The sequence below is a fragment of the Phoxinus phoxinus genome (genome assembly GCF_949152265.1).
Source record: "Phoxinus phoxinus genome assembly, chromosome: 21".
Taxonomy (NCBI): domain Eukaryota; kingdom Metazoa; phylum Chordata; class Actinopteri; order Cypriniformes; family Leuciscidae; genus Phoxinus; species Phoxinus phoxinus.
Genome location: NC_136896.1, coordinates 10349495 through 10375150, shown reverse-complemented (window position 1 = coordinate 10375150; position 25656 = coordinate 10349495). Strand labels below are relative to the sequence as shown.

The 25656-nt window shown below is 41.5% G+C and overlaps 1 protein-coding gene across 22 annotated transcripts in view; it reads right to left on the bottom strand.

The window, feature by feature from the left end:
• Positions 1-1556: 1556 nt before the first annotated feature.
• The window catches only part of tcf7l2 (transcription factor 7 like 2), an 84784-nt gene continuing 60684 nt past the window's right edge, over positions 1557-25656 (bottom strand). For 2 of the 22 annotated variants that reach the window (XM_079596211.1, XM_079596198.1), the window contains 10 exons: positions 17950-18082; positions 16211-16313; positions 14948-15034; positions 10905-11030; positions 10657-10819; positions 10224-10331; positions 9124-9187; positions 8445-8495; positions 7267-7339; positions 1557-3947 (listed from right to left, as the gene is read on the bottom strand). In XM_079596211.1, the coding sequence (XP_079452337.1) occupies positions 3506-3947; positions 7267-7339; positions 8445-8495; positions 9124-9187; positions 10224-10331; positions 10657-10819; positions 10905-11030; positions 14948-15034; positions 16211-16313; positions 17950-18082 (1350 nt within the window). In that variant the 3' untranslated portion in view covers positions 1557-3505. Of the gene's footprint in view, positions 3948-6713; positions 6787-7266; positions 7340-8444; positions 8496-9123; positions 9188-10223; positions 10332-10656; positions 10820-10904; positions 11046-14947; positions 15035-16210; positions 16314-17949; positions 18083-25656 lie in introns of all 22 variants that reach the window. The other 20 variants (XM_079596194.1, XM_079596215.1, XM_079596212.1 and 17 more) reach the window with 14 other exon arrangements.

Here is a 25656-nt window from a genome sequence, read left to right as displayed (position 1 = left end):
GTATCATTATAATTTAAATGTGAATTACAAAATACATGTATATATAAATAAATGGTAATTCCTGTTGCAATAATACAGATTTTGAGATGAATAGATACGTGTGGCCTCACACCAAATATTATTTCACAGGCAGTTTACACTAGACAACTAAAAAATATTTCTAAAATCTGCATCAAAATATGGATACAAAAACATAATTCAGTGTTGAGGGTTTTTCCTCTTGAATAGTCTTATAGTTTTAGTTCAAAAGGCCAAGTGAACTCTTGCTACTATTCAGGAAGGGAATTTTTGTATTGTCTCCTCTTCAATCCGTGACCTTCCTGTACATCATGCTAGAAAGAATGATCCTCATTTGGATAAAATTCAAGATTAAATTAAATAAAAATCCTTTTGACCTATATATTTACATGCATTCGTATTTCCTTTAAAATGGTGGATAATCACATAGAGGCTGTTCAATTGATCCTTTGACCTTTGGGAACAATTCTGAAGGATTGTTGATATTCTTGTGAGGAAAAGCTTTGTAGAGGCTTCGAACAGTTGTCGAAGAGTGGTATGAATCGACTGATGTCTTATGAAGTTTGTTTACATCCATTCAGACCGAGACATTTCAGAATGTCCTCGAGACGAAAAAATGAAACATTGCTTTTCTGGACTGAACAGGCAATGTTTGGATTTAAGGCACAATAGTGACGTAAGCAGAACGTGGCAGAATAAATAAAATGTCTGTTTATTATTTTGTATAGCGATTCAAAGCATATGTACTTGGATTGTTGACTAATTGACACTTATCAAGACATACACAACTCTTCTAGGCATCGCTGGATCCGAGAAATCACAATGTCTAAGGCAGCAAGGCCTGGATGTTGTGTCATAGTTCACGCTTGTTTGTTCAATTGTAAAACGTATGGCATTCAGAATATCTCGGTCTACTAGTGTAATAACTGAAAAGTCTTTTTTGATTCGCCATATCAGAAAAAATAATGCGCAAGAACATTCCTTATGAGGTCTTTATGTTAACTGAATAATCAAAATGTCTAATAAAGAAATGTTTACCTTTTGGAAAAAAACAAAAAACAGTTCTGATTACTTCTAAAGCCACAAACAAATGACTGAATGATTTACTCGGCCTAGTTAAAATATCAGATCCTGGCATGAGGCTTTCAGCTGAACTCTACTCTGAATGAAACCAGCTGCAAACAGCAGTGTGTGATGGGAGTTATGGTGGACTGACACAATCTTCTAACGTCAGGTTGTTTCATTAGCATTAATCATCATTACTGCTGTCTGTAATTCTTATCAGACTCCGAGTTTGCAACCTTCATTTAGATAACGCCTCTTGAGAAACCAGATTGTGTCCAATGCAATTTCTTATAGAACCAGGATTGGTTGGAAGGTGTCCCAAAAATAAATAAATAAATCCGAATGCATAATTCAGTCAAATTCTGACTTGTATTATAGTGCTGTTAATAAAAAAACATATTCCATGGTTATGGTCATTACAGCTTCATTTATCTAAATGAAAGGCAGAAGACGACAGAAGGCAAGTTCACATACTAACTCATTTTTATTAATACAGAACTGCATGCTACAGAGACTGTACAGCATTAACATTTATTCATTACAAAAACATGGTTTTTGGGAACCATTTCAAATAATGGAAAAAACGGAGAAAAAAAAAAAAGGAAAAAAAAAATTAAATAAAAACAAACCAAAATAAAAATATAAGAGCATAAAAGAGAACAGGAACATCACAGCCGTTAAGGAAACATTCAAACTATTCATCATTAGCATCTTAATAAACCAGAGAAGTAATCGACGGGTTACAGTTGCGTCATGTCAACTACAATGGCACCGAATGAATGATTCTCTTGTAGCTTTTTTACAGCTTCTTGCAACATCAACATGCCTATTTTTTCTATCTACCTATATGTAGTAGTGTACTTAAAAGTGGCAGTTTGTGTTTTTTTGTAGTATTTAATAGTTTTTTATGAACCTCCTAATATACATAATTTGGCCCTTGAGGGTTTATACAGTATGACGTCCGTCTTTTAAGTTTAAATTTTATTATTTGACAATCTGCTACCAAACACATTTGTTATAGCAACATTTATACTACATACATAGCAATCTATGTAACGTCACAGCAAATTATGGTTGAAAAAGAAAAGAAACAAACAAACATTGGACAACGAAAGAACCTACAGCGTCATAAGAGGTGGAGAGGAAATTATCACAAATTTTGGCACGGGAAAAAATCTGTACACGATTCTACAGTTAGGCGGAGATGAGAATGTGCAATAGAAAAGAAGGGCTTGAGACGAAATTCGACTATTGAAGACATGGAACCCACCGTCCCCGTTTCAAGTTTCCTTTTCACCTATTGTAAAATGGCTTATAGATATGTTTCTAGAAATTAAGTTGTGCATACATCTGTTCGTTGTTGTTTTTTTTGCTTTTTTGCATTTTTGCTTTTTTAGTTGTTTTTTTTGAGAATCTACACTGTAGTTTAGGTGGAATCCTGGTTTTCAACAAAACAAAATAAAATAAAATAAAAAATAAAATAATAAATTCATGTTAAAACAATAAAACATTTGAAACTTCAAAACCTCCTTGTAAAAATGGATCATTTATATATATATATAAGTTGCTTACGTTAAGAAAAAGAATATTTATACAATGTATTAAGAAAACGAAAAGATTTCAAAAAGGGACAACATACAAGATACAACAAGCAATCTCTAAAGCAATAAATACTACTGGTCCTAGCATTGTGACAGTTTGTATTGAATATCCCAAACCCCCCCACCCCCCGTCCCACCCCACCAATCGAGTCCACCCACCCCAACCCGAGTCAACCTCCCTCCCCCTGGTAAACAACGACAAAAAAAAGAAGGATAAAACAGACAACGCAATGGAACAATGCATATTAACACAGTAACCCCCCCAAATTTCTGTACATTTAAACAAGAACAAGTAACATCACAATTAAAGTTGTTCCTCAGGCGGAGAGGTGTCTCCACAGTCCTCGTGCCCTCTGAGTTTTGGACAGCTGTAAAATGATTGGTTCACAAGCTCGTATTTAATACAAATAATGAAGGAGAACCAATTCTTTGAGAAAAGGGCTCACCGAATCCTCGCCTACTTTGTATATCTGTCTTTAAACATGTCTATGTAAAACTACATAACAATTATGCACTTTTCTGTTGTACAGCTGAAAAACAAGCAAAAACGAAAAACAAAATCCAAAAAAATCATAAAAATTTGGCAGATTCACAAAGCTATACTCTACAACTTAGTGTATTTAATTATCAATATTTAATCATAATCATTTAATTTTTTAGATAATGACAGGTCAAATATTGACCAATGAACTTTGATAAAGAATTAACAAAATTTTCAAAGCCATATCGCACAGAAAAAACAAGAGAATCAGAACACAGAATGAAAAAAGACAGAAGACTGACGGACAAACAGAGGAAGCCAGTTTAAAAAAACAACGAAGCTAGTCTATTGACTTAGTTACGAGTGAAAGGGGTTGCGTCGGGGTGGAGCTGGGCAGCAGAGAGTGGGAATGACAGACCAATGTGGGCCTGGAGGAGGCGGAGCCTGTGGGTCGGGACGACGGCACATCTGAGGGGTCCAAGGAGCCGTTGTGTGCCGAGCCGGATGTTTTGCCCGCCCTGGAGTTGTCCAACAGAGCTAAGGGTGGAGGCGGAGCCATGGAGAGGTGTTGGTGTTGGGACGACGAAAGCAGGGGGGGCGGTTTCATAGTCAGTGAGAGAGGTTGCATTTGTTCAGTCTGTGGTTTGGACTCTTTCGAGGACGGGGAGGGAGAAACCATGGAGGGGGAGGATGGGGGGGACTCTAGTAAGCTTCCGTCCGAAGAAGGAGGACTGGCACAGCTGCCTTCACCTTGAATGTAGCGAATGCACTTCTTTTTTCTCCTAAAAAAGAAAAGGGGGGGACATGTTGAATCTCTTGGTCCGAACAACAGAGTGAATCACACAGAGCCCTAACGTCCATTTAAATGCACATATCTTAAAGTCGGGACACCCATTCTGATCTCATTAGCAACTTTTGGCGGACTTTGCATGAAAATGGACGCTAGAGCTGGACGAGATTAGCAGTCTCGCTCTCACATGGTGTCACACGATTACATGCAGAGAGGACAGGACAGTGGGAGGACGAGAGGAAGATGAACAGACCGAATGAGGATGATGAAAGAGGTGAGGCCTACATCTCTCTTTGTTTTCCTTCGGCGGCGCAACGCAACTCCAAACAAAAGAACTCCACCCCGGTTTCGCAAACCGCGAGGGGATCCATCCGGTTTACACATCAGCTTGAATTATTACACTCCTCTTTCTCCCTTCTTTTTTCCTGTCTTTTTCCTTGCATTCCTTCAGGGGAAGTTCAGATGGTGGGGTAAGAGGTTAGAGAGAAAGCGCTACTCTCAGCTTGCCCCTAAGACATGTGTGTGAGCGCTCTGCACAGAGGTCGTGGTGCCATGTTTGCATTTCTGCTCGGGTCAGGACCCTCTCTCGTCTGCTACGCCTACGGCCAGCCATTCCAGCCAGCCACATCTCACCAGCGCCAAGCCAGCGCGCCGTGAGGTAGGGGTAGAGAGAGAGAGAGAGAGAGAGAGAGAGAGAGACGAGAAGTGATAGGGTGAGAGAAAGCGAGAGGAACGGAGAGAGCGGGAAAACCTCAGTGTACCTTGCCCTACCTGACCTGACCAACCCTCCCCCCTTCCTCCCCAAAAACTCTCTTTATCCTGCCTAAAGGGCGAGCTCAGTGATGCAGCCGAGGCTAACTCCAAAAGAGAAAAGAAAGAGTCAAATAAAAGGGATTTAAATCAAAGACAGGGGGAGCCAGAGAGTTGCGGGAGAATCGGGTTCAATTAACCATCTTAGTGGTTTCGTCATGAAAATAACAGCCAGGTAAGGATTGTTTCTCAAGTCATACCCCTGCCTGCTCTTATGCGTGTTGGTTTCAGACGAAAGTGCGAAAAAAGACACTGAGAGAGACAGTCAGGGAGGTAGATACACACTATGATGAAGAAAAATGACAAAAAGGGTGCGATTTTGGGGCGGAAATCTTGTCACGGCCACTTAAACCCACTTGGTGTACGGTAGAGGGGTCTGCACAGAACAGACATTATACAGAGACATGGCACTTCAGGGTCGAAGATGGGTGAATAGAGACAGAGATGTGTTTGTTTGATTCGTCTGCTACTCTACTGTACCGTACAGCTACAGAATGTCTTCTGCATGGAGGCCGGCCGTGAATTTATGAACGTTTCAGGTCTGTCAATGCGCTAACTGCCTGTCAAACAGCAGCAAATAAGCTAATATCCATTTTTTAAGAGCCATATTGATTCTAAGTATCTCCCTGTGTTCCTTATTGATTTATAGGTCTCTGAGGGAATTTCTCCAGATGCATCTTTCAGGAAACAGAGCTGAGTGGGGTCTTTTAACCTTCCAGCTCCCTAAATCAAGACGCAATTACCAGCGTTTCTCTCAGCACAGCCCAAAAATGCACAGGCTATTCCTCTGAATAACAAGCAGTGCTGATGAGCGGCACTACCCCTCAAAAAATACCATCCCATCAACTGCAATAAAACAGTTACTGGCTAGCAGGATAGTTTGAAAATGGAAAAAAATATTGTGTGGTTTCAACTGAAAAGTATGAAGAACACCAGCGTTTATTTTCTTTTTCCTATGACAAAACTGACATGAGCGAATCAAATCAAAGACAATCCACAGTCTACAAAAGTAATACCAATTATTGTCGTCACTCAGCGTGTCTGACAACATTTAACTCTACCTAAACCTCTAACTGCATTAAAGCAATTGTATTTTGTTTTATACACAATATATTTTGCCAGAAAGATTTTCACCAAACCTGGACTAGAGAGAGTGGATTTTGGAGAATCAGGTGGATTTCTAAACTAGAAAGGATTATGGAGGACAAGTAGAAAACGGACAGTGGAGTATCACAACAGCACGTCTGATGTCCACGATGAGGAAAGGGTGAAAAGGAAAGAGTGCACAAGCATGACACAGAAAAGGGTATTACTTAGCAGAAACAAATACCTACCATCCACATATTCCCAATTCAAAGACTGCTTGTATTAGAACAGAAAGACAAGAGGTTGGGACTGAATAAGGGGTTATAAGAGAGGAGTGGAGAAGGAAGAAGAAGAAGAAGAAGGGGAAGAAAAAAAGAGAGAGGGGGGATGAGATGGCATCACCCCAACCCTGCCCTCCACAAAACAAGTGGCTACATCACACAGTTCTAATAGAAGTGACTGGGCAGAACAGTACAAAACAGCAGATTAGTTCCTTGGGCAGAAAAACCTGCAATATTTAAGTATACTGATATAAAAATACTTGAAATAAAAAAAGTTTTTGCTTGACTTGAAATTTTAACCACAATGCCTTTGTAATTATTTTTGTTTCGTCATTTTCTGCCCAAGGGTTTCAGTTCATCTGAAGTGATTCTAAAGTCATAAAAGGACGGAAACAAGTAAGAAAGAAGTCTTTGCAAACATATAAACTGAAACAAGGCCTCGGAGATTGAAGTAGGAAAGCATAATCCATGGAAAAAGTGTCGAGAGAAGAAAAGATGATTTTTTTTTTGGTCATCTTAAAATCATCATCATCATCATCGTATTTTAGACGTTCTCCCCAAGAGTGGGGCTGGGAATATACCTGCAGGGTTTGCACCATAAACCCAGCTGGTCAAGCCCGAACAAGGCACGACACTTCTTAGGGGTATTTGCATCTGTTATTCATAGAAGAACACAACAAAGAAAGAAAGAAAAAAAAAAAAGCACATGTCATTGGACACAAAAGGCATGGAGCTAGAGCAAATGATTCAGCTGTGGACATTGGTACCGTGCCTTCCCAAAAACTTACCATGACCAGCCCATCTCAACCCCCTGGCCACACCCCTCAACAGAGGGAAATAAACCCCGCCTTTTTTATTTAACCCCGCCTCTTTTCAATTTAAAAAAGAAGTACTATTTTAACTACTTTTTCACACACTCACACAAAAAAAATAAACACACAAACAGCCATTTCACCCCACCTAGAGGAGAAAAACAAACCCCATCTCCCAGATTTGCAGAAGCTGATTGGCAGAGGAAGTGGCGTGGAGAGAATGCGAGGTTGAGAGAGCCAGAAAAGTGGGAGGAGGTACCAACGAGAGAGTTCCCCAGCTGTCACCTGCTCTAGCACACCTGCTGCCACACCAGATACACACCTGCATGGGCCACACCAGTTATTCTGCTGGTCGAGCCCGAAGCGTGCGCGACACTTCTTTGGGGCGCTCAGATCTGACGTGACGAAGAAGGGAAGAGGAAGCCAGTGCAGAGGAGAGATGAAATCAGAAAACAGAGCGGAAAGAGAGATAAATTGAATCCAATGAAAGTCTTTGCACTACTATTTCTCCTACAGATACATTTAAATAGTGCAGTAATGCATTTACAGACATATTTGACCATATTTTGTTAGTCATACAAATAGTTAAAAAGTTAAAAATCAAACTGAGAAACAAATATGAAAGTAAATGAATGGCAGAAATCAAATCAGCACACAATGCATGCCTTTCATAACCAAGGCTCTTTATGAATAAATGCTCGTTTGTTAAAAGGTAAGCAGGGCGGGATGCAGCAGATATGGATACATGTCTGCCATATGTAATCGGTCTGATCTAGACTAGAGGAGGTGATAGGGACAGGTTGTTGAGGCAGCAGTAGCAGGGAGGAGCTATAGGAGGGAGGTGGAGCATTAGTTTAAGCCAGGGAAACACTACAAAGCTGCTTCATAAACAGGCCTGGCCCACGTTCATCCACCTCGAACAGTCCAACTGAGCACCAGAGTAAAGGACATGGGTAGACGAGTGTTTGGGGAGGGTGAAGGCAGGCCGTAAGCGGGGCGGATCAAGAGGAGACAGGGCAGAACCAGCACTCATGCTGAGGCGGCGCAGGGGCAGCTACTGAAGCCAGTAGATTAAGGAGGTTTACCCTGATAACAACATCTCTGGTTATTCTTAGCATAAGAGGTCTTTCCTATAAACATACTGCAGCTGCATGCGTAGAGTTTACCAAATCTCCGTTATTTTATTTTTAACATAATAATACATGACTTTTAACATAGAAGCATCTTTTGATAAAATTATGTGTATAATGAAAAATGGAGCAAAGGAAACAACTGAAAAGGAGCAAAATAAAGTAAAGCAATGTATTCTTCAAGAGAATTACTGAGCTTAGCAAATAAAATATATATAAAGCAAATATGAACATGTAGCATTATTCATTAAAGAAAGATCATTAAATTGTTTATATACTGCACAAGCACAAATAAATAAATACATAAAGAACCAAAAAAAAAGAGGGAAAAAGCAAGTTAGTAATTTAAGACTCAAAATGACATTAGCACCTGTAATCGGAGGGAGTGAAAGGCAAGGGTTTGGAAAATATTCTCTGTGTTCTGGAAAAAAAAAAGAACAAGATACAGAGGCCTTCAAAAGGTGTCCATGATGGAGAGAGACCGCAAATACATTCTTCCTGGACAATATCTCACAATAATCAGCATCATAAAGAAGAACGGTAAAGTGAATCAAATCAATGTAATCAGCAAACCTCCTTAATTGAAAGAATTTTCTTCTATTATCACTATATAAACACATATATACAAAAAAGCATGCAGCAGGCACAGCCCAAAGTTACCACATAAGCACAAGCATGGGCGGCACATTCGGAGGCTGGCAATCGGTCACAAGGGTGATCAACTCACACTCTCAAAACATACATATCATAGTACGATAAATGCTGGAGGGGGGCTGGGCAGCTGGTGAGAGGGGATGTGGGGGGGGGGGGGGGGGTCATGCATATTCAATGTTATTAATGCTCAACATGGGGCAAGGGGAGGGGAGGGGGATAACAAGCAGTCTATCGTGTAAATATTGCATTGGGTAGCATAGCTATATACAAAATGAGGCAGGCACAAAAAAAAAAGAGATAAGACAAAAAAAGGCTGGACTTTCATCTTTGAGATGTCACACTTGTGACAGATGATGGGTCTGCTTTAATATGAGAGATAATTGCAGCTCACTTACCATTGCCCTCTCCTGCCTGCTTTTCCCTTTTTCTCTTCTTCTTTTTCCCCTGATAGTTACCCGCCAGAAAAAGAGAAATAGACAGGAACCTTAGTTATTATATTGCAGAAAAGACCGAGACATGAAATGAACAAGAGAGGCCAATGTTTTCACTGATTTATTTATTCATGTAAGAGCCTGAAGGTTTGAACTGCCACTGCAGGACAGAACAGAACTTTCCCTTTCTTTCCCCTCGTCCTATTTCTCTCCTTTTGTTTATTCCTTGTTGTCTCGCTGCTGCTTAGTTTTCCTTTCATTGTGAAACGATTGGTTTCTCTTGAGGTTTCTTTGAGCGAATCAGTTTACTGGAGGGGAAGAGCAGAGCGAGAGAACTTTCGTTGCGTTTGTCCTCGAAAACGAGCTATGTTTCTGCCGGACGAGTCCATGACCACGGATTTCGTTGAGGCTGAAGTCAGGCCCAGGCGGAATGATTCTTTTGGCTCCGGTTGAGGAACTTTGACTAGGAGAGTCGAGATACACGGTCAGACTCCAAGGGGAGATGACAGGCTGGGCGGCGGGGCCGTTTGTCAGGCGCGAAAATCCGGCGAAACAGTAAACGGTGCGCTCGTTCCCTATTTCTGGCGGCGGAGAGAGATGTCCTCTTTCATCAAAGCTGCGAGGCGTTTAGGCCCTGTGGTTATTTAATTACTCTGATCTCAGCTCGCCTTTCTCTTTTTAGGTGAACCAGTGGAATACTAATGAAAGCAGAGGAAAATCGCACAGTACACGGGGAAAAAAAACAGATCTGACTTACTGAGGAAAAGCACATGTACAGCAAATAGATCTAAAATAAATCTAAATACTTCCAGCTAGGCTAAGCTGGTCTGTTTTGCTGGTCTTAAAATGGTTTTGAGCAACTAAACCAGCTTAAGCCAGATAAGACAAGCCAACTACCCAAGTTAAAGCTCTTTTTGTGAGTGGTGAGTGCTATAGTTTCCTCCAGAGGCTGTTGGATGTTTGTCATATGATTTATAAAATACACATCTAGATGGATTTAAACTGCTGTGTGGGCCCTGGGGAAGGAATAAACATTGTTACTTGTTGAAAACTTAAAAACTTACATAGTTGTCTCGTGCCGACCAGCCGGGGTACAGCTGCATGTGAAGCTGTCGTTCTTTCCTGGCTAACTCGTAGTATTTGGCCTGCTCCTCTCGAGACAGAGCGTGCCACTGCACATAGAGAAACACACACACACATCCATCAAAACTGCAGCCATCACACTCAGAGAAAGAGACCACTGATATTTTAGGCTCAAACAACACGGAAGTGTTTCCATGAGCGGTCCAACCACCGCGCTTAAAATTTCCCCTTCCCATGGTGTTGTACTTTTACTATAGCAACATTGAGCAAGATTACAATTATACAGAAATAGAAAAGTGAATAAGCAGTGTTTTTTCCACCACCGACAACACTGCAATCTGTGGTCTTAGTAGTTGAGACAGTCTGCTGCCATTGCGCATAATGCTTTGGCCTTGCTGTGTGTGTGACGCTCACCCTTCGGCCTAGGATCTGGTTGATGGCTGCGCTCTCTTTCAGTGTGCACTCCGCCACCACTTTGGCTCTCATTTCCTTCATGTAAAGCATGAACGCGTTCAGAGGTTTCTTTATGTGTGGCTGCTTCTTTTTTTCCTCCTCCTTTTTCGCATCCTGATGTTTCCTGCGAATGGGAGGGATGAGATGTTAGCGTACGCATACCAACTTGATTAATAAATAGAGAATGGAAAAGCGTAAAGTGAACTTACGAGCTGTTGAGGGATCCGATGTCACTGTGAGAGGACTCCTGCTTGACGTTGGGTGTGACGATGGCTGGGTGGGGGATTCCTGTGGCGTGCAAACTGTGGTGGGGTGGCACCATGTGATGTGGGAACCTGGAGGAGAGAAGACTGTGTAAATCGTCAGAGTGGACACGGGTGAAATGATGGATGGATACACACATTCACAGAGTAAAGCACTGAATATGGGCTAAAGCAACACCTTATACAGTACATCTGTTATGTGGGAGAAGGGAAGTGACAAATTCAAGATTTAGAACTCTTGCGACATGAAACAAAATTCAGAAACGTTTGTTCTGTTATTTTAAACGTTATTTCGAAAAGTGATGCATTGCAAGCTCAAACAAAATAGCAGGGAGTGATTTTTTTGGATCATAAAAAAAGTGGAAAATAGGAGTCATTTCAGCCTTAGTTACGTCAACAAAACAAGTCATTTCAGAGGTGTAGAAAAGACTACATTTTGATAAAATATTAAATATTGTGACCCCCCCCCCCTCCCACCCTTCTAATGAGTTCTGATTAATCACATTCCATAGCCATGTATGAATAAAGTAAACGAGGTAAAAAAAAAAACCTGCTTTTAAATCAATATTTTTCGAGAGCATTTAGGTTGGTCATTTTCTTCATTTATTTACTAATTGATTAATTTCTTGCATTAAACACAAAAAAGTCCCCCTGCCTGATTGAAGGACTTATCTACAATATCATCCCCAGGCATTGTGTAAAGATCTGTAGGAAAGCAGAACAAATTCCTGAGCATACAAATAAACATATCTGTGCCCGTGTCTGTGTGTGTGTGTGTGTGTGTGGGGCCGTACACAAATCTGAGAGAAAGAATGGAGGATGATGAAAAAAAAAAGAGAAGGAATAATTCTTTTTTTCAAACAGCTCATTATCTGCTTGAGTGTGGCTATATGGCTTGGAGCCAGAATATAATGATGAGCGTAAACTCACAAGGAACAACTAGTTTCTGTTGAAGGTTCTCTCTGGGGACTGTGTTTCCCCCCAATCTCTCTTCTCCTATTCTCTCTTTCCTTTATCCCTGACACATGTGTGTTTGTGCCATGTCATCCAGGCCGCCCGCCCGCTCCTACTGAGTGGGGACCGGCGTTGTGGCTGCAGTGCCATGATCATTAGCCCCCACCTTTTTCTTTCTCTTTCTGTCCTTGCATACTTGTTAAAATTTCCTCTGTTCCGTCGTCCAATTTTTCCCTCCTTTTTCTTCCTGACTGTCCCATCAGCACCGCCCCCACCAGTGCCGCTGTTGCCATAGCGAGGCCCAGGTTATGGTTTAAACATGACGGCCATCCCTTTGAAGCGCAGGGCATCATTCGGCTCATCAGCACGCAGCAGAGTCTGCCACCAATTTAGCCCTGCTGAGGGAAGAGCGAGACAGAGGTGTGCAGAGAAGGGCCCCTGCAGGGTCCAATGTCTCAATCTTCTTCCACACCAGCCGAGTGTCAGTGAGTGCCATTTAATTGCCAATCGGAGCGATGGCCTCGGCGCCTGTTTAATGTATAATGACCCCGCCGGTGCGCTCTGTCTGTCATTCTCTTTCTATTCCTCGGCGGAAAAAGAAGGGATTGGAGCTGAGGTGCGGATGGAGGAACATATCAAAGGGCAGGCACGGGCAGGGGCCGAGAGGCCTACACTTCCTCCCCGTCACCAGGGACGGCCGACACACCTGTACGACTCCAACCCCATTATCAAAACAATGTAGCTCATTTGCCGGATCCGAGCCTGCGCCGTTCGTGCTCTGAAATGTATTTTTTAGATGGCTGAAGCGTTACCTGGGTGAAAAGCAGATCGCTACATGAAGCCATGTGTGCTAACTGCATAATAAATGGCAGCAGATAGGGCCATCAGAATCTCTCTAAGCCGAAGACAGGCACCAGAGAGAAACATATGGGCTTCTCTTAATCCCGAGGCCTTCTGGAGTCGCTGTCCACTGACAGAGAAAGACGACAAAGCAAGATTTCCCGCTCGCTCTCTTGCCCTCTTTATTCATAGGAAAACCATAAACACAATTAATGAAACCTTTTCCTGGTGCTCATTATTTTCGCGCAGGAGGCTGGTGACAGCAGACGCCACCGATTTTGACACAAACATGCTAAAGCACCTTCCCTCCGCAGAGACACAAGACCACCACTTATTAATCTATGCTAATTCAATTACAGATTATCAAAACGCATTAGCTCTTCCCCAGCACATCACCAATCCCCCTAGCCCCCATTCAGAAGATTCAATTAGCCTGCACTGGAAATAGGATGATCACAATATAAAGGCCTCATTAGAACAGAATCAGCTGTCACTTAAGCGAAGGTCCAGTGTCTGAGCAGAGGCTGCAGACCTGCACAGGCGCCTGACAGCGGAGCAGGCAGAATAGGCTCATTCCAGGCCTTCGGCAGGGTACAGACGTCTTCTCTATGGAGCCGAGAACTCAAAACACACACAAGAGTGAAAGCTGTTGGTGTCAAATGTATGAGGCCTCGGTTTCAAAGCCAGCTGTTAATAAAAATGGACCTTTAAGAGTCAGGACCAGCTGCAAAGACCCTGTGCTCATAAGCAGAGCAGCTGCCAATGCACTCAGATCATCACTGCGGAGCTAAATATTGTGTTTCAGAGCTATTATGTTTGGCCTGACCACTTTAAACTGTGTGAGGATGATGACAATATACTAGATGCAAGTGAGAGATAGGGCCTCGTTCACTCAGGCAAAACAGAATGAATGTAAATGTTTCGTTAAAACACTCACGTAAAATAGATTTACATGAAAATTCATTCTGCTTGTTTTGACGAAATGTTCACATTTCATGAATCGACTATAAATATACTGTGTAAACTAAAAATGTACATTTACTGTACTACGTAAATGCACTGCATCAATGCCTTGTTCCACATCAGCATTGTTTTGCGAAAAATTCTCCCAAAAAAAATAAATCTCCTCATATTTCATGAATGAGGCCCAATGTTTGTGTATGTTAAATATCCTGATGTGCTGAACAGAAATATGGAACAGGACAATTCTGTGAGTACCTTCTCCAAGGCTTTTCATGCTTAAACCCAGGCCAGTGTTTAAGGGTACACAAACCCTTTCCCTGTTTCTCCCTCCTTCTCTTGCTTCCCTGCTCACATTTATCAATCAACATCCTATGGTCTAAGCTCACCAGGCCTCCAGAGCTGCTTTTCCAATCACACTGCAATTAAACAGGAGTTTGTCCCTGTCTGGAGACACAGACTGGGGCTTGAGTTGGTCTCCATTTCTCGAAACTATAAACCAGATGTGTCTCTGTGCCTCTCTGGCTAGTCTCGCCACCACCATCATCATCATCATCTTCACATTCATCATCATTGTGAAAAGAGTATCATATGCTTCAGATTAGGGGGAAAGGCTGAGTAAATGCAGAAGAAGGTGACCACCATATAAAGCGGTTGGATCTCACGTTTGTGTTTGAATGACATAAAAGCAAGAAAGCAAACAGAGATTTGTCATCTAAAGCAAACACCTCCCACTTCTCACATAACAGATGAGTAACAGTCACAAGGGAGCAATCGCTATGACAGTTAAAACAAACATACGCTCACACACATTTCCCACAATCCCCCCACACATTCAACCATTACTGCTCTCCTGGGGACATTTGCGGCCAAATTGCCACTTAAACCAGACCCCAAAGGGGCACACAAAGCTCTCGCTCAGAGTCCAACGACAGCCCCATGAAATCTGCAGCACTTTTACTTTTAGAAGAGACTCTTCTACTTATGACGTGAAGACATTGACAGGCCTCTCGTTCTCTGCCATTCAGTCGGGGTAAACGTTCTTCAGGGGTCTCATTATAAAATGATAACAACAATTAATATTTTAATACGTAGCGGATCGCATGGGACTGTCTTCTTTTTGAACACTGAGACAAGAGCTGTCTCTCCTTAAGGGAGAAGTTTGTGAGGGTTTGACACGCTCACAGATCACGCTTGCATTCTCAGCGAGTCGGTCGTCCCAAGGCTCAACTCACCTTGACATGGACGCATTGACAGTGAGGGCAGTTGGGTAGGGGTGTCTGAAACCTCCCGTCGTGATTGGGTAAACTGGTTGACCTTGCCTAGGAAAAGAAGAAAGAAAGAGAGGTAAAGGAAGGGATGAAAAAAAGAGAAAAAAGCACTCTCTATGCAGGCGGCTTTATTCTCATTTGATCAGAACAAAAATCTAGGGGATTGCAGAGCGCAGATCAAAGGGAAGCAAACTCTGAACAATTTGAATGCCACAAATCTGATAGGAATGGCTAATTAAATTTCATAACCCCGCTCTTGGTGTCGATGGAGGCCCCTCTCCCTGAGCTGAAACTAGGTGTTTTGTTGTGCTAATTAAAGACGAAGCACCGGCCCCTTTAATGGAGCCATCACGCTAATTGAGGTCTACACATCCAAAGACAAACAATAATGAATGTAAATTTATACCAAAATAAAGTGCAGAGAATCAAAGGGCCGTGGCTGCGCTTGGGGCCTCTCTCGGTATTTAGATCGCGGTGAGAAAACATTAAATTAACAGAGCTTAATTTGTAGCCTTTTGTCATATTAACAAGTGTTGACAAGAGTTACCAGGGGAGAGCCCCCGTGTGGAATTGTGGGTAAAATACTGGCAATCACAGTTCATTACTCTAATTGGACAATACAGAGACATGCAAAATAGCATTTGCCACAAAGAGGCAATTTAGAGTTTAGGGGATGAAGAAAGCCATGAGTGCATTGCTGTGGGCCCCAGCGGTGCCCTTCTAGAATGTATAAACTGTACAGAGGTTATGAGTTAGCTTTTGCACTGTAAGATGGCCAAAGTTTCAAACTGCTTATTAAATACCCAGAAGCACATGGCAAAGTATACAAGAGGTCTGAAAAATATAAAATACATGATGAAAAAATGCAATATATTTGAACAAAGCTTAAAAAAAGGTTTATGTCATATTTAAAGAGAAGCCAAAAGTCAAAGTTCACAATAAAAATCTGGGATCTGCGATTCAAAATTGAATTTAAGCCAAGAAATAAAGATAAAAAACTGATAACATAATTCAATATTTTTTATTTTTAAGATTTACATTTTTAATATATATTACAAATACATATTAAAAACATACCTACATATATATATATATTTTTTTTATCGTTGTATTTAAGAAAGATCCGATATATATTAAAAGGCATTTATTAAGGCATTTGTACCCCACCGTACATTATTTTATAACGGCACAAAACAAAGAGAAGAAGAATAAAATTGGGCTGCTTACTGTGGTACTAACCATCCTAGCGGATGGGGAATCTGGCCTACAGTGCCAGGTGACAGGGGGTAGTAGGGGGATATATCTGAAGGATGTGGAGGCCTTGGGATTCCTGCAAGAGAAATATAAAAAATGCAAAGAAAAGAATGAAGAGTGATTGTGTGTGTGTGAGAGAGAGAGAGAGAGAGAGAGAGAGAGAGAGAGAGAGAGAGAGAGAGAGAGAGTCCATGTGTGTGTGTGTGAACTGTGTGAAAATGTTTCTGCTCTTGTCCTGACATAGAAATTCCCTGATGAAGTTTAAGTGTTAAATTTATCCTTTGTGAGATACACAATTGAACAAAGTCAACATCAGAGGGAGGTGGGAGAGGGAGGAGGTTGAGCTCACATGCACAGCTCTAAATAACACGTTCTGATCAAAGCTTGTGGAGGCAGCCACGATGTTGTATGGCACACGGGGGAGAGGAGAAAAAATACAGAGCCCTGTCACATTTGTCTATCGAATCAGAGGATTAACAACGGGCGATAATTGAGGTTCACAAGTCAACAACGCAAACACTGTGGCACGTGTTAAGAGAGAATGACATATTAGCAGCGGATGTCTGTTCAAGTGCGGAAACAGTCTCAATATTGGTTTTGGAGTTTAACGGCCAATTAACTATATTATCAACATCACACATGATGGGTAGAAGGTTTAAAACAATTCCTAAACAAAAAAAAGAGACCACAAAAACAGTCACCTGGTTTACAATAACATACGTTAGCAAGCTAGCTGACTTAATATACTTCCACCTAGTCTACTTGATGCTGTCTTTTTTCAAAATCTACTAAATCTGGTTTTATAAAATTAAAAAATTAAATATTCTGCTCAATACTAGTGGCTAATGGTAGCTGTGCAGGAGGAGGAAAACAATGCCTCCACAGCACAGGCACTGTATGCTGCGGTCTTAATACAATTTGTTAATTAATTAAACCCTAAACTCAATTAAGTGAGCCATTAAGCAGCACATTAAACAGTCTCTGAGTCCTTAAAGAGGCCCTTAGTGATGAGGTCTGTTACGAGAGCAGAAAAAGCCCTCTAAAAATCAACATGCAGGTTGTTGACAGCTTTGAAGAGCAGCTGCTTGACTGTATAGTGTTGCAGAGCAGCAAAATGCCTTTCTGTTTGATAATCTGATTTCGAAACATACCACCAAATGACATTATATCACACCTGAACAGAAATCGTTTTGTTGTGAGATGAGGATCCTGACAGATACAACATAAGCCTTCAAATCGAGTTTCCTGGTAAACCTCCTGCTCACACAGTTTCCATCCTGGTTGGGAAATCAAGACTCCCCAATTGTCTGATTTATATGTCATCAAAAGAGGGGGAAATGAAATTTTGTTTCTCAGAATCAGAACGAGAGTTGCTTCGGGATCCCGCAGTCAAATAACAGAGGTCCCTGACTACATCTCCCAAAAGTCAAGTGGCTCCACAGGCTTAACTGACCCAGGTCAACAGCTTCATCTCAACATGCACACAAAAGGAGGGGCGCAACCTTGGCCCGGTGCCACGACGCCTCCAAAACGCTCTGATGCATCTTACCAGGTAGCTGTGAATGCAGCAGTACAGACTAAGCAATCGGCGAGATCATACAGTGCAACCGGGACAACGCCGTTAGTTAACCAGGCCTGAAGGTTAGCCTTGGGTTTCGTCCTGCCTGTTCTAAAATTCATGAATGTAAAGGAAAACGTGCATGCTCATGTACCTGTTTTGGGGTCCACGTCTCCCTGTAGATGTGGAGGGGGGTTCCCAGGCGTGAAGTGCTCATTGCTGTAGGTGATCAGAGGTGTGAGCGGGTGCACATGGTGAGGGTGCTGTACCACAGGGACCTTATTAGACTGGCAAGAAAAAGAGAGGGATGGGGGAGGGGAAGAAAAAGAAGAAGAAGAAGCCGTTAATACATGTTTGGGTTGGGGCAGAAACACACCAGCGCCTCTAATTCGACTATGCGTCCATCACAATCCGCAAGCCAATTCTCAGAACAGTGTGGTTTGTAATTAAAAACAGTTTCTGAGGTGCAGGATATTGATTCAAACAGTCATTGGATACATAAAAGAAGCGTCTCTGACCCCAAAAGCACTCGCAGAAACCACGTAATATACCAAATGACAGCCAATCTAAGCACACTCTCCCTCCTTTTCTCTGGGTTTCCCACATCTCAAACTCCCACCCCTTCCTCTTCCTTCAGGGTCTGGTTTTGGAAAAGGTTTGCATTATAAAAGATAGGAGAGGAGGGGTGAGAGGGGATGAGAGAAAATCCATTTCTGCATTTTGGTCAAATTGGTTTTAGCTATGTAATCTGCTCTTTGTGTTCTTAAGTGGCACAGGCCCCATTTTCAATTACCCAAGATTACAGCCGAGCAGAGGGGTGCTGAGGCATAGCCTGGCATTAGTGTATTCCCAGTGCACGCGACCTAACCAGATTACTGCCGTGCTGTAGATTTGACGGGCCACACGTGGAAAGGGATTTGCTCCCGCTAGACACTGTATAAATCGACGCAAACCGAGCCGACTGACAGGAAAACATCTAGCACCCCGAGTTGTTCGCATACATGCCCGCTCTGAGGCGTCTGCGTGTCTGATTGACAGCTGTGCGTGTCCTGCAGCCGACTCGAGAGGGCACGTAGGGGCCAGTGTCTTTATTTAAAACGTTCCAAATTTAAATCCAGCACTCGAGTTGTTGTTAAAAAAACAATGGCGCTGATCATCAGGACATGTTTTATAAAAGCAGAGGCAAGCCATCCTTTTGTCAGGACTAAAATATCTGAGCTTTCAAAACGGGAAGGACACCAGGGCCCAAGTCTGAGTTGAAGTGTCCATCTAGGGCCTCTAAACTGGGAGAAAGAGGCACAGAGAGGCCACTTTCAGCATTGGGGGCGTTCCGCTCTGCCATATTCCCAATGAAAGATTAATGAACTGAACAGAGCTGCTTGGGGAAAGAAAAGGGGCTCTGGGGACGTTTTCAGGGCCCCTGAGAGAAGAAAACTGCGTGGAGACAGAAAGAAAAATGGGAAAAGGAAAGCGCGCGGCCACACAGAAAAACAACGAGAGATAACATATAAAAACTAATTTTAAAAAACGAAAAGAAAGACCTGTCATAAGAGAAACAGACGGGGATGATGACAGTTGCCAAACAGCTGACGAGTTTGCCATTAAGGGAACGATGCCGCACACCCCTCCACCGCAAGCTACCCCATAACCTCCCCCTCAGTAATGATGTGAAAGAATGTTGTCAATTCTCTCCGCGCTGAAAGGCTTTAGTAGCCATTTAAATGAGTTCTTTTGTCCGGAGCCTCTCCATTGAGGGACAGCTCCAAATGGCAGTCCACTGCGGCCACATTCACCCAGAGACAAGCCAAATGATTTACATCACAGTCACTGGGCCTAACAGAACTCCTTTCAAATGCCACACAGCCCCACGAATAATAGCTGGGCATCCCGTTTAACTGGCTTCTGGGGAGCGCAGCACGCTATCGCGGCTCGCTACAGTGGCGTCTCTGCCCGCTTCTCTACCTGAACAGATCAGCAAAACCCTGAGAATAAAAGAGGTAGACCGGAATAGCTGGAAATGGAAATTACTTTAGCTTGTACTATTCTCACTGGGAGAAATGCGACTGCTAAATGACTAATAATAAAAAAGTGGACTTGTGTTCAGGTCTCATTTTAAAACATGCAAGCACTTTTCTGGTAGGTTTTTCTTTCTTTTTTTTCCCATGATGCCTTCTGGACAAGACACACAGCAGGACAAAAATAACATGGCACAATGGATCATCAGCATACAAAAACACATTCTTCAAACAATTCCCCTTCTGAGTGCTATTCAAGTCCATTAAGTTTTCAGTCTTAAGAAAAGCTTCACAATAAATCTGGCTCTATTGACCCCATTGCTATTGTATGATGGCTTTACCCTGTTCCTCCAGACATGGCTAATTGTCTCTAGCAACTCAGGGGAGTGAGGAAGACCACCTACGTACGCGCCTGTGCATACCCGCGGACAACCGCATACTGCCGGACGCTAACAATCGCAGAATACGCGTTCTTTAAAACCCTACTTCTAAAACAACTCATTGAGTTTGGAGACTGACACACGGAGGTCCAGCGAGACACACAATAAACCCACACAAGGAACACAAAGAAAATATGTGGGCGTCTTTTTTCCCTATTATGTGCAAAGAAAGCAGGCTACTTCCTGTTTAATCGTTTGCCAATACCTCCCACCACAACCATTATGAATAGATAGAAGAAAAAAGGCTAAAGGACTAATTCACATAACCAGGTAAATAATAATAATAAACCTAGATCTCTAGATGTGGTTATTTCCTGAAAAAATAAGCAAATTTGTAATCACAGTTTGTAGATGTCTTTGGACGAGGTAAATAAATAAAATAAAATATGTGTCAACAAATCTGTCAGCATACCCATTGAGTGTGTGTGAGTAGTAAATCTGTAGACATACGTAGCCCCCTCCAAACCAATGAGATTGACAGTTTCTGCTTAGGGTCGTGACCCCTAGTGGTGGTCTTACAAAAGCCTGGCCTGTTTTAATGGAGAGCCCTGTTTGTCTTAGAAGAGCATGTCACACTCATTTTGATGCAGCGCCTATCAAATCCTGTCCTTCACTCTCTTTTCCTGTCTCGTTCACAAAGTAAAGTGTATGCACACACACCCCTTATGACATCTTTAGATACGTCTTCAGACAGTTTTTTAGGTTTTTTGTGATTAAGATCACAAAACTTTTTAAACTCACAAAATACACATGGTTACTTAAGAGAAATACTATCTCAGGGTTCTCACCTTTTAAGCAACACTTTTTTTTATCTTTTTCAATAATTCTTGTAAAAAATGTAATTGAATCATAAATATATATATACATTTTTTTTTTATATATATATAGTGCCCATCTCATATAGGCCACTTTAAAGGGCAAGCCTTGCAAACAAAGCAAGAAAATAAAATACTGCATAATCATTTAAAAAAATATTTAAGGGCAGAACCTAGTCATATAAAAAAAAAAACGAAATCATAATAATCATAATTCCATCATTTAAAATGTACAATTTAAAACTGTATGAAACCCCTGATATAAAGTAAATCTTACATCAGCTGAGTCGATAAGACTAATGGGAAATAAGGGATATTTGGGTACGCCTGTGGAAGAGATACAAGGAGAAAGAGAAAGACAGAGGACCGGACAGCAGCAGGAAAAAGCTGTTGGCGCTGCATTTCCGCTTGGTGGCACCTTGCAGAGCAATTTAAAGACAAAATGTGAAGGTGGCGACCTTGTGGCCCCTGAGGGCCCGAGTGCCTCACTCCGCTTTACGGCATGATATGATGAGTTGTCACTGGAGCTTGTGGGCTCTAATGAGCTGTAGTGGGGGGGGGGGGGGGGGGGGACGCAGGGGGTGTGACATCCTCATGATGGATAGAGGGGCTCTCAGGCCTGCGAAATTCCAGAGCAAGCAAAAAAAAGCAGCCAAGGACTTGAACTCGAGAAGTGTACGTGCCAATGGCTCGCATCCAAACATAGTGGACACAATGCAGAAAACATCCACGCTTGTTTATGTATGAGAATGTTCAAATGAGCAAGAAATAGATGCAGCCAAATGTGTGCTGTTTGAAAAAGAACGCTCGAAATGAGACAGAAGAACTTCAAAAGAATGTGGAACTATGATGATGTCACCGTCACTATAACAACCCTCATCCACCCACCACTCTCTCTCTCTCTCTCTCACACACACACACACACACACACAACAAATGACTCGCTACAACATCTATAAAAATATAAATAGCAACTTCCCTCCTCTGTTCTCAATACTTAGGAACATTGTGCCAATTTTCTACTTCCTAAAAACAAATATGATACAGAAAATCACAAATCAAATGTCTCAAGTGGTTAAAAAAGAAAAGAAAAAAAATTACATTGCTTCTAATGAAATTGAAAACAGCATAAAAATGTTTGCATAAAAAAGTATTATTTAACAAATTACTATTTATGCATTTTAATCAATTTATTACATTTACATGGAAGCAAATGACAATTTTCTGTCAATTTAACACAATAAAGAAAATTTTAATTACAACAGAACTAATTTTCTTACATGCAAATTTAAAATTTCCAACAGACTACAATTAAACACCAGAACACTAATGCAATATTCATATAATGCATACCTTATTACTTCCCTTCCTTTCCAAACCCTCAACTAGGTACATCATACACATCTTCAAATACAATATCATCAATCTATCTCCAAGTTCTTCCTTATGAAACACGCACACACACACACAGATCTCAGATAAAATGACAGTGCATCCATACTCAGTCTAACAAAAGCAGAAAGAAGATTTTAAAAAGGCCACAGGAGTGTGTAATAGCGCTGAGCACTTACCCAGGCATTAAGACAAATAGATTGCCAGCAGCCAACCTGCTGTAGGAGAGACAGCCCAGAGGCCAGAGAGCCAGTCTTTCCTCCCCTGTCCTCCAGCCCCAGTGAAAGGCCTTCTCTCGCGTACATGAGCCCTCCCCTGTCCTCCACCTCTCACTCCCGCCAACGAATAAGGCTTTTTCTCCTTTCTTCCCTGTCGTCTTGTTCTTTTTCAACCTTAGCTTCTTTCCCAAAACTGCTATTGTGTTTGAGCGGGCGCATGTGTGTGTCCCTCACCAAAGGGTCGCACACACTGAAGTTCACGTGCACGCCATTGTTCGCAGGGCTTTTATTTTTCTTTGCTTTTTTTCTTGCGGATCACAGGGAGATCTGCGTCTTAGGACGTCCGGCAAGGCCTGTCCTCCGTCAGCAGATAATAATCACTCATCTCTCCTTCTCCGTGAGGTTTTCCTTCAGCGGTCAGTCGGTCCAGCTCAAAGATATATACGTTTTTTGTTTTTTAAAAGATGAAGAGAAATCTCACTTGATAGTTATCAGAGCTGCAGAGATGTCTTCCCACAAGCAAAAGAAACATGAAAAAACACTAGGAAAAAAGGCTTATTACTGTTGTGCATGTGTCTGTCCAAGTTTGTGTGTGTGTATGTGTGTGTGTATGTGTGTGTGTGTGTGTGTGTGTTTGTGTGGGTTCTGCAGTGCCTCCAGGATGCCCAAAGACGAACTAGCAGCTTGAAAAGCCTGGGCTACAACAAGGTAAAGCGAGCAAGGCAAGGGAAGGAGACAGAAAGAGAGAGAGCGAGAGAAAAGACAAGAGAAAACAACATCCACAAAGGGAGGGCAAGATCAGCAAAGTGTGGCAAGCAGTCACTTAGTTGTGTGATTCTGACAGTCCCCTCTCTAAGCCCACCATCCGGGGGAGGACGGAGGAAAAGGGGAGAAAGGTATTTGTCTGCGTTTTGACATGGACGTGACATCAATGTGGGGTCTTGTTTCTATTGTTTTATTCTCTACTTCTGTTTTAAGGGGGATAAAGAAGATCCTACATTTAACTCTTCGTGGCCTTGCTCTGACAAATCTACAAAGGCCTTTAATGCATCCACAAATTCTCTTATTCGTTTCTGTTTTTTTATTTTACTTTGCTGTCTTTAAATAATTGTTAGAAAATATTTTTTTCCCCTCAAATGAATTCACAAACAAACCATTCTTCACAAAAAAACAAGGAAATGACATAAGGAAATGGAAGACGGAACACTTACTAATAACTAAATAAAAACATCTGATCAAATTCCATGTTATTTTTCACTCGTTTTTTTATTTTTTAAATGCAATTTTTATAGCCAAAAACACACCACTATTTTTAACCATTTAAAAATGTAAAAATGCATTGTCAAAACTCTAAAAAAACAGCTGACATTACTTTAATAATTTTTTTATGTACAATCCTCTTTTTCTTCCACAATTAAAAGAACATTTTTCCCTCCATTTTTACGAAACTGAGGAAGTGCACATGCTGTTTTTTCAGCGCTTAAATTTTCCCTCCCTCTCTCCTCGCCGCTTTTCGGCTGCTGTCCTTTGGCCCTAAATGCCAAAACAAAACCCTGGGAATGTCCTCTACAAGACTCACACAAAAGCCAGCCTGACAAGTAAAAGAGCCACGGCAACGTGGCAGCTAATTGCCTCCCCTCCCTCTATTCATCCGGGCCGCCACGCTCCCACGGCCCCCCTCTGTCACACGTGCAATTTCTTAAGTAAACGAGTTCGGCCGCCGCTGACCGACAGCCTGCAAACACCCGCTACAATGACGACAAACCCAAACGCAGGCAGAAAAGATCAACAACTATGTTAAGATACTATATTTAAAGTCATTCTCACTATCTGTAAAAAAAGAGAAATATATATAATTGAACAAATGTAATGCTATTAGGAACATTCAATACAAATAATATCTACTGATTCAACAAGACAAATTCTTATTTTAAAAAGGACTAATTTTAAAATGGCAAATAAATTAAATGAACAATTTAAATTCATTATAATAAAAAAATAGATAAATTGATTTTACAATTATAAAATCTCTTTGGAATAAAAATGTATTTATAGACCGGTTTTAAAAAAATATGTAGGCAGAATGAGATTAATTCTCAATGAGATATTAATAATACACAATGATTTCTAAAACTTCTCTATATAAATAGTATAATTATATTAATAAAAAGCAATGGATAATTATAAATATTTTGTATTTGTTTAAATATCACAACATTTATTTGCTGCTAGTGTCTTTTAACATTACCATAATTGCAAAGATAAATCGTTATTTGAAGAATATGAAATAAAATTGTTTCTTTAAATATTGTTTTATAATTAAAATAACCATTTCAATTTGTAAAACATTTATAAAAGTCTTTGCTTTGCAAAAAAACGTACGAGAGACTGTCAGACAATGCAATCAAACTCAACATCCTTTCATTATCAAATCGTGTCAAGCTGTCACTTAACAACTTAAGTGATATAAATTGCAAAATGTCAGGCACATACACACAAACAAAACAAAAAAAAGCCAAAAGTAGCTGCCAAAAATAATAATAAATCCCCTCAACAAATCCAAATGGAAATAAGAAGAATAATGTGACATGAAAATGTGAAATCTTACCATTTAAATAGGCTCTATATGGAATAGGGTCCTGATGCTGCTCGGTTCCTGGTTAAAACAAGCATGCTGGCACTCGCCGTAGTGCTTTGACTACAACAAGATGCACATCACTATGTCATCCACTAATCCACTGGAGGGCAGCACCACATCTACAGCAGCCCTCCAGCCCTGATTGCCTGAGCCGATAACACGAAATACCCAGAGACGCCAGGCGCTCTTCCCCAAACCACAGCCCGGACGCTGGAGGCCGGTGCTGGACACCTTCAGCAAGGTCCAAGGAGCCCAAACTTGCTGCTCTCCTTCAGCCATTCAACAAAACACGGCGGCTTAGTCCTTCTCTCACACGGCGGGAAAGGAAAAGACCCCTCTCTCG